Source organism: Aptenodytes forsteri, unplaced genomic scaffold (assembly GCF_000699145.1).
Source record: "Aptenodytes forsteri isolate BGI_AS27 unplaced genomic scaffold, ASM69914v1 Scaffold199, whole genome shotgun sequence".
NCBI classification, from domain to species: Eukaryota; Metazoa; Chordata; class Aves; order Sphenisciformes; family Spheniscidae; genus Aptenodytes; species Aptenodytes forsteri.
The window spans coordinates 1,096,114-1,110,983 of NW_008795921.1; the positions used below are offsets into that span (position 1 = coordinate 1,096,114).

The 14,870-nt window shown below is 42.6% G+C and overlaps 1 protein-coding gene across 1 annotated transcript in view; it reads left to right on the forward strand.

Moving 5' to 3' along the window:
• The first annotated feature begins 488 nt into the window (after positions 1-488).
• The window catches only part of ITM2B (integral membrane protein 2B), a 57,961-nt gene continuing 43,579 nt past the window's right edge, over positions 489-14,870 (forward strand). The window contains exon 1 of the mRNA XM_009284905.2: positions 489-563. Coding sequence (XP_009283180.1) covers positions 555-563 — 9 coding nt within the window. The 5' untranslated portion in view covers positions 489-554. The remainder of the gene's footprint in view (positions 564-14,870) is intronic.

Consider the following 14,870-nt stretch of genomic DNA (forward strand, 5'->3'; position numbering starts at 1 on the left):
CAGAGCTCTTTCATTTCAGATTGTCTTTTCAATGGCATACAGAATGTATTATTCAGAACCTGTTAGCACAAGCAAAAATAGTTTATTTTATCCTATTCAGTTGAATCTTGTCTCTTCCAGAATGGGCCTTTAAGTGATGATCTGCAGGGCAAACTTATTCCTTTAGACAGATCCATGAGCAGCTGAGCTGATCTAATAGTTTGCCAACGCTGAGAAGCTGAGATGTTGCTGACTCCTCATCTCCCAACTGCAGATTTTCACCCTCCCTTAGCTCCTCCTTGGTGTTTGCCATATGCTTCCATGAGCCACTTCAACTCAGTAACAAGACTGAGGAACATTTAATTTGGGAGGGGGTGTTCATTTCCTTCTGGGTTAGTGAGTGAAACCTAACCTCATCGTATGGAACCATGCCTTCAGAGCGTGGTTTTATGTTACAACTAATTTAGTATGACTGTGGGCTAATGCTGAAAAGTTCAGTCTTCTCCATCTCTCTCCAGCCATGTGTTCCGTCTCGCTCCCCCTTACATGAGGTCCAGTGACTGTGAGACTGCAGAATGAATCAGGTGAGCAAACGAGTTTTTCTGATGGATTTGTTTTCTGTCCGATGAGCTTGTTGAAGCAGTTGACTTCAGGGCTAGCCATTGCTAGGTCACTAGACAGAAGGGAATACGTGGCCAGGGGAGGGAACGAGGGATGCTACTCTTATTCCTTGTTAAGTGAAATTCAGGCCTAGGATTCCTCTGGTGCAAAGCCTTTTCTTCCAACATACTATTGTGATTTCTTAATCCCTGGTGTTCCTACCTTACTTTTCATGAACTAGAGGATCACTTTGGAACTTGGAAGTTGAGCTGTAGAGAACCCAAGAAGCCCAAAGCAGATATGTGTTTCAGTTTCAGTCTGTATCTTTTCCAGGCTACAGTGCTTTTCAGCGGTCTTCTTATTTATATGTTCCAGACACTAAACATCAAGTGTTCAGTTGGTAAGTGTTCACTATACCACACCTTAAAATAATAATGGAAAATACTGACTACAGAAGATATGTAACGCCTGAAGGCTCTCAGGTGTCTGACCATGTGTAATAAAACATTGCAAACAGTACAAATAAAAGGCAGGAGGATAAGCAAGGAGAGCAAGTAGGAAAAAGGACAGAACAAATACTCATTTCCACTTCCCCTAGATAATGTAAAAATAAAATCCTTTCTGTCAAATATCAACTAAAATAGAAATCAACCATCTTGAGCACTGCTTGGAAGGATGCCACAGCTGTACTTTGGCCTGTGGAGATGATAATAATCATCCTTTATTTGTCAAGCTGTCTTTACACCATTAATATTTTTAAATGCCTCTGATAAATCATCCATTTCTTACTGCTATTTAAAAAGAAATCTTTATTTCCTTGCTCACTTACGTTGGATAGCGATTTTAGACCGATGAGATGAGAAAGGAAAAAAAAAAGGTGGTTTTGCTTAGCCGGTGTAATTCTAGAATAGGTTAAAGATGAGGTAAAAATAGATAATACTACAAGCCAAAGCTTTTTTTTTTGTGGAGGGAGTGTGAAACACTAGTACATACGGCCAAAACCAGAGTTTGGTACGCCATTCCAGAGTGTTCGAGCACAAAATTAGCTCTGCTTTGAGCTACATTAAACCTGAGTTACACAATTTCTGCTGGTGTAAATTTGGGCACAGAGCCCTCAAGACAGGAAGTCACCCAGGCAGAAAGCAGTCGTGGCTTTCAGTCTGCTGGAGGGCTTGTTGGGACCGGTGCTGCCTATGAAGTAGGAGGTGTTGAGTGGGAGAGAGAATCAAAACTGGCCCTGGATAGTGGGGGGAGGAAAAAACAAAAACAAAAACAAATAATAGAATGTCCTTTGAAAAGGGAAAGCTTGTTTGACAGCTTGGCCACTAGAGATATTCACAATCCTGCCAAGTGTTCCCAGGAATAAAGGAAAATTTTGGGGCAATTAAATATGAGATCTTTTCCCTCACCAAGCTAAAAGTTAACGCTGACTACTTCATGAAATAAAACATCCAATTAGGGATAATGAGACTCCTGGGGTAACCCCCCAACACATATTAATTTTGAGTCTTCATTAAGCTAGATTTGTTTATTTGGAAAAAAAATCTTATTTTCTTTGTGGCTCCTTCTGTAACCTGTTTACCAAACTACTGGGACACCCACACAAGTTCTATAGAAGCCAGGCTGAAATTTAGAGTTGTTTACTTCCCCTCACAAAAAAATCCAAGGGCAGCAATGACAGCAGCAGTCCCTGCTCTCCCACATGCTGAATTCCAGCTAGGCTGATAGGAGCTGTAACTTACTTAGGATGAATCTCTTCCCACACCTCCCTCATCCTTTTATTGTGCCCCATTGCCTGTTAAAGATAAAGCTGTCATCTCTTCCCATTTAGACTAGGTCACCTGTCTTTTAACTGGGGGAGTTCATCTTCTGATCTCCAAGATGCCACTCAGATTTTCACCTGCTTCACGGTAATGCAACTTCCAGACAGGTTTTCAAATGCCTGCAACTGACATCAGCTTCTGCCCATGAGATTCAGAAAGAGCAGACACCAGCCAGAAATAGAGGTAGCTGGCTTAAATTAGCTGCGAGGACTGAGTTCTAGGGTGAAGATAAAAAGGAAGATTTATTTAGAAACCTACAAGAGCAAAAACGAAAAAAGTGGTTTCTCTCCTAGCAGTTGGAGATGGGTAGAGGTAAAACTTGTGAAAGATGAGTCTTGGGAGAAGTGAGGCAAGCTTTTATTGGCAGCTGAGAAAACAGTATGATAAACTATTCCAAAAGCAATTACAGAATGGCTTGTACTCAGCAGCCAAACAGGATCCTATGGGAGATTCTGAAATCTAACAAACTACTAATAACACTGGTTCCATGTGAAATGAGGGGAGAGTTCATAGCTGTTAAGCCTGGGAAAGACTATTACAATCAGTAGTAGTCTGTTCCGTGTGAAGCAGGCCATACAACTACATGCATGGATGCACAGTCCTTCAGGACTGTGCCATTGATTTGGACATTAACATACCACACAGAAAGGAACCCCGCTCTTCATTTAAGTGCTGGCAGATTTATTATGCCTGTAGATGAGTTGTTCAAGGGTAGTGGTAGGACCAGGTGAGAAGTTATTTCCACAGTTTTGATCATCCACAAATATAGATACTGAAAGCACATTCAACAGTCATTCCTCATTAGTGACTTACGTGGATGCTTTCAGGTGGCCAAGGGAGGCCTTTAGAGAGTCACCTCATCTGCTTCCAAAATGGAGGAAGCCATTCAGCAGCATTGTCAATGCAGAATCAGAGACCGCATCTCAAATTCACACCAAACCTCCCTCCAGTAGACAAATCCTAACTACAGTTCATATTTACTCATGTCATGTCTCCTTTTTAGCTCAAACTGCAACATAGTATTCACATGAGGTCATCAAAAGCCCTGCAGTCTTATCATGCCACCTTGTGCTAGAGAGGTGGCAGTCAATGAAAATAATCTGCCAAGAGTTCATACATAAAATAAATGTATCACTGATATCCAGGGCATTTTGAAATGATCCTGGGTGTTTTTCCTGTTTAATCGAAGCTTCTTGTGCCAGGAATTGTCTCTTGTGCCTTGTAAGGATACAGAATCTTGCTCAGATCCAAGCTGCTTGTCGGAATTTCATACGTTATATATATGGCAACGCTAGCATTGGAAAATGCTTCGTTAAGAGCCGCTTTGTAGGCATGAGCTTGGGCACATAAAGCATATATGCAAAATGCACTGTGGAATACAGATTAAGAAAAGCAACCAGCACAATCTGTCACGTTTTTACAGACCCTGAAAAGTGTCATGACAGGAGAATAATTTACATGTTGTTGTTTCTCTTAACCTCACCAAGTGTCATGATAGGAGGATAATTTACATGTTGTTGTTTCTCTTAACCTCACCAAATTTCTTTCATCATCCCTCACCTGCCCTGCCCCCACCCCAGTAAAAGGTAGTCATTACAATAGGAGGGAAGGTGGCAAGGCTGGGATCGCATGTAATTCGTGTCCCCAGGTGCTTCATAAATCACACTTAGATGATCTGTAATAAAGTTGGCAATGAAAAGGATGCCGTAGCAGTGAGTTACAGGCATTTGCATGTAGTGCGGCAAGGAGTTCACCCCAGGGAACCCTTTTACTCAGTCGTCTGCTTTTTCCCTCACAGTATCCCTTGTGCTTCTAATTCTCCCTTGTCTCTGATTTTGTTCTGATTACTCAGGGCCTGAGTCATACACCTTGAAATAACAGTCACCCCCATTTCCAAATGCAAGCCTCAAAGGCACATGAACAATCATAGTACTTCAAGAAATTAAGGTTCAATTTTGCCAAGGGTTGATCTTGTGAAGTGCTGAGCTTTTTTGCCCTCCATTCAATAGCACGTCTCTCCCTGTGTTTAGCTTTAAGCTTTGGACTCATTGCTCGCAATTAAGCACATACTTAAGCTCTTTGGTAGACTGTGGCCTGAGTGTACAGTACCTGGCAGATTCCAGTCTTGCAGGACAGAGTACTCGGGGATGCATTTGTGCTAGGGCTGCACAAGTACATTTATTCTAGATGCTGATAACTCTGCCAAGTGCTTCCATATACCCTGCCTTCTAAGCCGTGACATTTTGTCCTGTAAAATACAGTACAGTTCTACTGTTCCTGGAGCATTTCCACAAGCATGGAATTGCATCCAGCATGGATGCGGGCAGGATGCTTATAGAATTGTGGGCAGTTGTATCGACTAACTGCATTCCTTCTCATAGGACCACTCCACTGTCACAGGAGAGTATCCTTCCACATTCACCCAACAGCTCAAACTCCCTACACGACCAGTATAGATTAAGATGTTAGTGCTGCAGATGGCACTATACTGTACTCTCCCTGCCAGCATGGACTGTACCTTTCTGTTATGTGCAGCTGCAAGCAAAATCAAAGAATCTCATGGGGTATGTCTAAACTCCAGAACCCAGGAGTGCCTCCATGGTAGTCCCGAGTCCAGACACATGTCTCTGGTATGTCGGGGTGAGCCTTGGGTGTGCACCAACCTATCCTTTTGCCTCACCCACTTCTTCACACCTTTGTTTTGTGGGAAATAAACTCAGGCCAAAAGACAACCATGACACATTCTTCCAGACCCCCAAGCAAGGAACATACTGTCAGGTATTCCAGGTCTGCATTCTGCATGTAGCCACATGTCCTGTGCTGTTTTAGGGACATAAGGCCTTCTCTTTCTGTTAACTCACACCACCTCTCTTGGAATACAGGTTTAAAATTTATTTTTCATGAAAGATAGGTATTTCATAAACAAGCTTGCTTTTGTCTCTGTGAAAAGGCTATCCTGTCCCTATGAGATTTCTACTTCTCTCAGGCTATCAGAGACCTTGCAAAGGTGTCCCTTGCTTGTTAGGGACGCACATAAAACTCCCGTCATGTGAATTCACACGTGCCTTTGGTTCCATCATCTTCCCAGAAAAACAGTTGTCTCTCTCTCATGAAAACACACAATCCAGGTACCAAGGTGTGGCCTCACAAGAGAGCCACACTCTCCTTCTCACCCAGCTCCTCCTCCTGGCCTGAACACAGGTGCCAAGAAAACAAGACATGCAGAATTTGAAGGAGGGAACAGAGCTTTTATAAGTAATAGCCTAATGCTACAGAGTTTTGTAAACAAGAGGAGGACTCAATACAGGTTTTTAAGATTATTTATGCAAGGAAATAATACAGAAATCCTGTTCTGACATAAGCAGTTAGAAAAAGGTTTCAGACTTGGATAAATCCTTCCCTTAAAACTTAAAAATCTTTAAAACTTAAAACTTTTGCAGAGAGACTTTAGTTTTGCTTTTTCACATGATTTTAGTGTCTGTTTGTTGCAGTCCTCATGCAAGTATTTGCTGTTAATCCCATGTGCCCGATTACCTCAAGGCTTGTTTTTATCAAAACAAAATGCTGTGGTTTGTTTCAACACCTGAACATCAGAGGTAGGTTGCTGGAGAAGCCATGCGATGTCCCTAGTTCCAGACTGACCTCTGGCAATCCTACCTCCTGGTGGAATAACAACACCACGTGTTCACTTCCAAACACCTGACATGCGCTAATTTTCCAGAAGTAGCAGTATGTAGGAAGGGCATATAACCCTCAGTCAAACCCCATTGCCTCTATCTTTTGGAGAGATGACAAACTTCTATTAACAGAAGGAGAATTGAAACAAGTCCTTTCCAATTTGAAGTTTCACACATTTACAGGAATATGCTAACCAAAGTTTGCTGAAAATAAAATGGAAAGTGATGCGGAAGCTAAAGTAACTTCACGTGCTATATTCAAAGCCAGACTGTGAATGGATTTCTTGAAGTATTAAATTTTAACTGTAAAAACACTGTCAGAATGCATCACATATGATCACAGAAAGACATTACAGACTGCAGTGAGATGAATATCTGTGATGGGAAAGACAACCCAACTGGCATGTAGAGGAATGCTTGAAGCCTCCTTTGTTATGACTACAGTAAAAATACACATCTATTTTCCTAGAGTAACAAAGCGTTCATTCTCTCTCCTGCTTGGAGCTGTGGGCATTTACAGCGTGTTACTAGCAACTGCACAAATGTCTTGTGTTTTGAAAAATCAAAGGAATTAGTGAGTAAGGAGAATTAATACCTTCCCTATAGCCCTGCCCCTGGATTTGCTTATGCATTTTGCTTTAAGGAGTCACTGGATAAAAAAGTGTAATCTATGCTGGAATCAAGGACTGGCGCCCAAGACCTCCATCTCTCAGGGGAGCACCTCTATGATTAAGGTACAGCATTGGGCTTCCTATCTTTAAGGAGTAGTCACTGGATAAAAAAGTGTAATCTATGCTGGAATCAAGGACTGGCGCCCAAGACCTCCATCTCTCAGGGGAGCACCTCTATGATTAAGGTACAGCATTGGGCTTCCTATTACTGCTTGTGCTTTTCCTGGCTTTGTGATTCCTCAGTGCTTTTTTGTCCAGTGGTCTCTACTGTGGGAGGGAAGGCTCATGCAGCTTGACCTCCTAGCTCTGGCGTAAGAAGCTCCCCTTTGAGAAGAAGGGAGCTGCAGGTTTGAACACCATCCCTCTGAGGAGAACCCCCATCTCTTTTTACTTTGGGTGGATATTCAAACCATTACGTATTTCTCCTTGGAGGCCATTTTTCAGCAAGATACATTTGTTCCCCAGGGCAAGAGCTAGTTACCTAAATCTAGAAGCAAATGAAAGGAAGGAGGGCTCAAAATATGTTCCAGTCTCACACATGCAGAAGTCTAAATCTGAGAAGAGGAAGAATCTCAGCTCTCCTCTGCCTTCTCATTTCCCACTGGCTGGTTTCAACAGATGCTGCTGTCTCTTATTCAGAGGTTTTGTTGCTAGGAAAAGGATGCACCGCTGCCTAACTCCCTCTGTTCCTGGAAGGGGAGAGAGATGCCTAAATCAAGCTCATGAATTACAATCCTTGAGTACCTGCCTAGAGATAAAATACTCAGCCTGAGTTCCTTGTGAATCGCCCCCTTTTGTTCCTAGTGCCTAAGCTTGAAAACATGCCTACCATGCATATTAAAAAACTAATAGGTTGTTAAAAAGGCAAAGTATCTTCCTCTCCTTCGTTTATGCCATCAGCTAAATATTTGTACCCATTCCTTTGCATGAGATGGACTTGTGCAGTGGTCCGATTCAGAAAACAGATTCCTGAGGAAACAAACCACTTTCTGACAGGTTAGATTCTAGCTAGATCAGCTCCCTGAGCTTGGTTTGTCTTCTGGTTCCACTGGCACCAATGCCGTGCAAGACACGAGGCCAAAACATGCGGGAAAGGAAGAAACGTGTGAGTGAGGAGGGAGGGGAATCAGGCAGCAGTAGCCCAAATTCAGAGCAGCTTATGCTGTGTTGGAATCATACTCCAAGGTACGGTTTGGGCTGTTATATGCCCAGTGGGTTGCCATCATCCATACCTCCTGTAAAATAAATCTGTTTGAACTGCATACTGAGTCCCAAAATAGATTAGATATCACCCACTGTAGGGTTTTGTGATTCAAAAAAAAAAAAAAGACTTGGCAATGAGCAAGGCCCAAGGGTGGGGTTTCATGTGATGCTGAATGCAATTTAACAGCTTGCTGCTGCTGAAAGGGGGCTGCTCATCTTTTTTTCTCCTGCATTTCCTCTCCCACAGGCACATGCCATTAATGCTTGCTTTGCACCAGCTACAGCATTCATCTTGCAGTTAGTTTGTGAGTGGGTCAGTTTGTCTTGCTAACGGCATCAGAAAACAAAGCCAGCAAAAAAGTGAGTGGTCTACTGGGCTTAGGAGCTGAGTCAGCTTTCTTGGTCACCTGGCTTGGTCAGATGAGCACCACACCGAGCGATTCCAGGGAAGGGGCAGGAGGCCCAGCTGGGAGCAGGAGGGTGCAGGGGAAGGCGGGAGCAGGATCACAGTCTGTTGGCAACACCAAGCTGCTAGGTTGGCTCAGTTTCCTGCCAAATTGCAGCCCAGCTCTTCTTGGACTTTGCTGTCCAAAGCACATTATTAAATGCATGCAACTCCTGCGTCAGAGCCCTGCCAAAGTTTTACTGCTACGCATTATGGGCCAAATGAATTTGCAGATCCTTGTAGATTCAAGGACCAGCTTTGTTCTTGGCTCTTGCTGGCAGCTCAGGCAAGTTGTGGAACAGTGGTGCAATGTGCTTCCCCTCCAGGAAATTCTGCTTGCTAGGGGAGCAATCTAATTACGTGCTTGAAGCTTTTGCAGAATCTGTAATGCTAGTCCCCTGGAGGGGAGCTGCAGTAATCCAGATGCTAGGCAACAATAGTAGGAAATGCTGTGATGAAGCCTGCATTCAGTAGGGAAGAGTATCACTTAAATGACAAAATACCTACTTGAGAACTTCCTCTCTTTGAGCAGCAGTCTAGTGATTCCTTTGTTAAGAGGAGTTGACATTTTGTTCGCCATCAGATCATAGTTTTTACAGGCAGCTGTCAGAATGGGCCCAGCCTCTCTCTGCTGGCATTTATAAGCCATGAGATTCACAGATCTGTTTCATAGGTCACAGCTCCGGCCCTTCCCTGTTCCCAAACAAAAGTGATTTCAGTTGGCCAATAGTCAGGCAGAAAGGAAACCTCTTTCGCCCCTGAGGAGCAGCACAATCCAGTTTGAGTGATTACAATCTGCAAAGTCATCCTGTTCCTCGGACAGAAAAACAATCAACTCTGTCCCTGAATCGAGACACCCAGGCAACAGGATCCACTCAGAGCAGTTGAGACCCACAGGTTTCGTAGAAGCTGCGGTGGAGACATGGGAACCTTTCTTCCCCTACCACACATGCACAACATGAGGTTTCCATCATCCTTCACACTGAAGTCAGTTGGCCCCAGTGAAATTCCTCTGTGCAGTATATATGCTGAGTTCCTACCAACAGCATCTTTTGCTGGGCTATTGTTGAGTATATAATGGAGCCATAGGAACCCTGGACTCCAGATTATTCCTCACAGAATCATTCAGCTTCTGTGTTTTCAGGCTGCCAAGATCTGGAAAGAGATGTGTGCACTTTCTGACAGAATTTGGGAAGCACATGTATTTCAGTAATGTGGCCAGGGATTTCTGAAGAGGAGGTGTCCTGAGTTTCTTGGCAGGGGTGAAAGAAGCAGGTCTGAGTCACCGGTGGTGCAGCAGAGCTTCCGTATTTTCATTCAGGATGGTGGTTGCATTTTCTGCTTCTCCACACTTACACCACAGTGTGCATGGTCTTTGCACCCCATTTCAGGATCTAGTTGTGCAAAGGAAGATGATTTGTTGTGGCTGCATTCAATGCCTGGTGTGGAGCCTACTTTCTGCAAACTTGCTTGACTTGGGCTTGCAGCATGAGTCTTCAGATATGTTTAGCATTAAAATGTGGTTAACTCGGTTTCTAGCCCAGCTGAACTTTTACAATTAAGGAAGACATTGTGCAGCGAGATCAGACTTTTGTGTTTATTTATTTATAGCTTCTATGGAAATTACAATGATGCAGTCATGCTCTGAGCATATGTGTGCTCTTGTCTGTCTGTCTGTCCTCCCTTTGCAAATAACTCCTAGCCATTTCAGCCCAGTTTCACTTAAAGCTAGTGGTTTCAAACATACTGGTTCCCTATGTGTTTCCTGAAAACAGTTGAATATAGCAGAGGGAAAGCCTACAGCCTTATATGGAAGAAAATGTATACCATCAACCCAAGCCATGTTAGGCATAAAAGAATCTACACAGGGGAGCAATATTGTATGTCCCAACCTCATGAAAAGTTTTAATCAGAGGTGACACCACCAGAGGATCCCACCATCAGATGAAAATGAGTTGGAAACCAGGTTTCATTTGCTGTGTGGCATATGGAAATACTTGATTACTTAGGAGAGTAAAAAATAAATCCTAATTTTGTCTCCCACTCTTGCCTGCTCACTTGCTTTGCTTCCTTTTCTGCAGGCCTGTATTATAGAACCAGATCCTGTGTGACCAGGAAGTGAGTGTTGATAACTATGGATAGAGTGCTTAATTTTAAGAGAATCTTCATGAAACATATCCTCTGAATTTGAACAAGGAAGATTTTACTTCTCATAGTCTTGTACATCTTTTCCTTAACCCCACACTGGTTAGGTCTTAGCAGGTCACTGCACGTTTGGTGTCCATCACTGAAACTATAAAATATACTATCCCCATAGATGAATTAAAAGGCTTTATTGGAGAAAAACACAATAAAACTGTGCTAGCTTTAAAATTCTGGTGAGCTTCTAGCTACTTTCAACAATCCACACATCTCCTATCTTGTGGTGAGGACCTTACCTTCCCAAAACTGAATGATTCATACTACCAATTTTCTGAAGCAGGACATAGTAAAGTACTAACAGAAATACAATATAAATTTCAGTTGCCAAAAGAAATAAACTAAATGTTTTTATGTGCATTCCTGATGGCTTTTACTGTCTCTCTTTGTCTCGGCCACAGTATGTCAAACCCTTAAGTACTCAAGCAACTCTATGCATATAAATAGCCACCAGATCTTCTCAAGTGTTTGGAGGTCTGTGGCTTCACAGAACAAATACATACGAGTATGCAGAGACTGATGTTATAATAATTACTAATCATATTGTAGTTTTACATATATAGTACAACGTACTAGCGCTATACATTCATTATTATGAGTTACTCTGTTGACTTCAGCACATTTATTCATATTAGTAGACAAATGCACTGCCCTCCCTATACTGGTGAAGTAAACAGTGAACATTCCTTGGAACTGGAAGTTGAGCATCCAAACTATTAAACTGGAGAAGGATCCCTGGCAAGGGATCCTGTCAGAAGGATCTTCGGACACTTGACCTAGGGTGTGCAACCCTTACCCACACAGTTCCTAGATGCTGTGTGGTAATCAGTCAGGGACCATTCACAATAAGCAATTTGGAAGCAGCCACCCTGTTTTGGTAGATAAGAGAGTTTAACAAAATGGGTAGTCACAGTGTGCCTCAGTGGGATCATGAGCACATGTAATTTACTAGCACAGGCATAGCCTTAGTGTCTTGCAATTACTAACATGGATACAGCTAATGTGAATTTGTGAGGTTTACAGCATAGAAAGAATCTGCTTTAAAGTCTGACTAATTAGTTGCTACTCTTGCTTATCCATTTTGTTCTTTTAAAGATGGTTTTAACATCAGTCCTCCTTCACCTTTGAGGCCCAGCTGTCAGCATTTCCCGTTTCCACAGCTCACCCTTAAACTAAGGTAGACTCCTTATGCTCCCCTAAGTAGCAGTAATGTCAGCAAGTATTGCAGAAGCAATGCAGAGCCGGAAAGAAAGGCCTGAACTCATCTTTGGCAGATTTAAAAGCCTGTCATCTCTCAGTGCAAGAACAAGCCTGTGTAAGAGAGGATTAGCTCAGAATGCATTTTACATTAAAATTCAGACACTGTCATGGGAAAAAGAGGCTTTTCTTCCTCCCCCCCCCCCAAGGAAAACATTCCAATGCATATTTTGATCATTGTTTATTCTGCTTCTGATAAAAGTCTATGGAGGAAGAGTAAAAATAATAAAATACTGTTTAAAAAGGTCAAAACTTGAGTAATTGAGAAGTCAAGAGGATTAGCAGAATGCATTTTACATTAAAATTCAGACACTGTCATGGGAAAAAGAGGCTTTTCTTCCCCCCCCCCAGGAAAACATTCCAATGCATGCATGCCTGTGTAAGAGAGGATTAGCTCAGAATGCATTTTACATTAAAATTCAGACACTGTCATGGGAAAAAGAGGCTTTTCTTCCTCCCCCCCCCCCAAGGAAAACATTCCAATGCATATTTTGATCATTGTTTATTCTGCTTCTGATAAAAGTCTATGGAGGAAGAGTAAAAATAATAAAATACTGTTTAAAAAGGTCAAAACTTGAGTAATTGAGAAGTCAATATATTGTTTTTCTTAGTCATAGATGCATATTAGTCATCAGTTTTAAACATGTTAAAACCTGCTATTTAGTCCTCAATTACTTTTCATTCCCTTTCCTTATTGATATTTTTTTATATTGTCAAAGCATCTAGAGGCCTATTCCTGACTGAGGACTGGGGTCCTCATTTTGCTCACACAAAGAACTTATGCTTGATGGGTTTATCTTTCTTTCAAATTGTTTGTTCAACTATGGTTATTACTCAAATGATGCAATATTAGGAATATATACTTATAATTACCATGGACAGATGGTCTTGAATCAGTTCACTGTGTTTTAATAAATTACATGCTTTAATTAACAGAAATCTCAGCCAGACATTTACCTATCAATTTTCCATAGGCTTCCTTTGCCCTTTTAATTGTAACAGCAGCCATTTAACATTTAGGTGTGCAGAATATCTATATTAACACAATCTTTCGTTGATAATTTTGAAGCCACCTGCGAATCAGGTGCTTACAGACAAATAATTATTCTCTCGGTGCACTTGTCTGATCATGAAAAGAGCTGACGTTGTCAGCATTCCTTGCTTTGCTCTAAGTATTATTCCTGTTTTACAGAGGAGGGCAGTAAGAAACACAGTTTAAGCCCTAATTTTTGAAAGCTGTTATCAGGCAACTTGTACCCTCTGGGTGTGTCCAAAACTGTGGGACCAGAGACTTTTCAGTTCCCAAAATGTACCCTGGCCACATTGTAACTGCACATGGGGATAAGATTCTGATGTACATTTTTTACCCCTTCCTGCATCCCGGTTTCCACTGGAAGGAAATTCAGGTGTATGGGAAAAGAAGGATCTACAGTGTGCTCCAACTGGTCTCCATCTGGACAGGCACAGGATCACAACAGGAGTGAGGACAGGGAAGGGGAAGGACAGAGGAGGGACACACCATGAAACCCACAGTACCCCACACATTGCCTGTTACCAGCTGTAGTAGAGATGTAGGGTGAAAAACTCCCATTAGTGCTGGGGCCCAGATAAAGGAACTTCCTGGCAAATATGGGACTAGGGCCCCTTTTTTTTGACTCAGGGCTTTGATCTTATTCCAGAGTCATTATTTCCCTCATTTCTGTTTGTTTGCTGCTACAGAACCACTCTGGATACTATGATATTACATATTCATATTAAAGTTGCAAAATAATACCATGTGCAATTTAAACTCTCCTTTTTAGAAAGCAACTTGTGATAGTAAATCTGAGAAACCAACAAATTTCCTTCCTATGATCACTTCATCTATAATCTCTCTCTACAGCCACATTTTTCCTGTCCCTGATACTCACCTATAGATCACAGTTTTTTTCAGTTTGTATTTCCGTTATTACTCTTCATCTATGAGAAGAATTTCAGTTTCCCTGCAGCAGACTGAGACTGGCATTTTTTCTGGGATGTTTCAAGGGGAGCTAATTTACATGAGGAAATTGCTTCAAGGTCATCCATCTGGGACAATCAAAAAGTTTGCATACTCTGTATGTGCTATGTAGGCATATTTTGTTATGTCTTTTGCACTTAACATATCACCCCTGGCTCACAAGCATCTCCCCACCGTAACCAGTCTTTGCCCTTTTCATAGTAAGTGGGCAATAAACACGTGGTTGCCAATGGTGGCATCCCAAGAAAACTGGGAGGGAAAAGTCCATCCAAGCTTAATCAACAGCTGCAGACTAAAATGGGCTCCCATAGGTCAAGGCTGGCTTCCAGCTCTGAGGGGAGAAGTGCTAAGGGACAAAAACGAGTCCCTTCTTTGCCTGGAGATACTGTGAAGGGACTGCTCAGAATGTCCTTCCTTCCTGCACAAGGTTAAATTTTTTTCTAAGTAGAAAACCTGTTTATTTTCTGCCATGTCCCAAGTTGGAAATGCAAAATGCTTCATTTACCACAGAGCCACTCAGCATCAAGTCAATGGGTGCCATGCAAGAACTTGAACAGGCAGTACAAATGAACTCCAGCCAGTAAGACAGCTTCACTGGGGGCCCAACTTAAATGCCTCTATGCAAACACACGTAGCATGGGGAATAAACAAGAGGAGTCAGAGACATGCGCACGCCTGCAGGGCTATGACCTTATTGGCATCACGGAGACATGGTGGGATGACTCCTATGATTGGAGCGTTGGGATGGAGGGATACAGGCTCTTTAGGAAGGACAGGCAGGGGAGACAAGGAGGGGATGTCGCCCTCTATGTCAATGACCAGCTGGAGTGCATGGAGCTCTGCCTGGGGATGGATGAGGAGCCAACTGAGAGCTTATGGGTCAGGATTAAAGGGAGGGCAGGGACAGGTGACATTACGGACATCCAGGCCACCCGACCAGGAAGAACGAGCAGATGAGGCCCTCTATAGACAGATAGGAGCAGCCTCACGCTCACAAGCCCTGGTCCTCATGGGGGA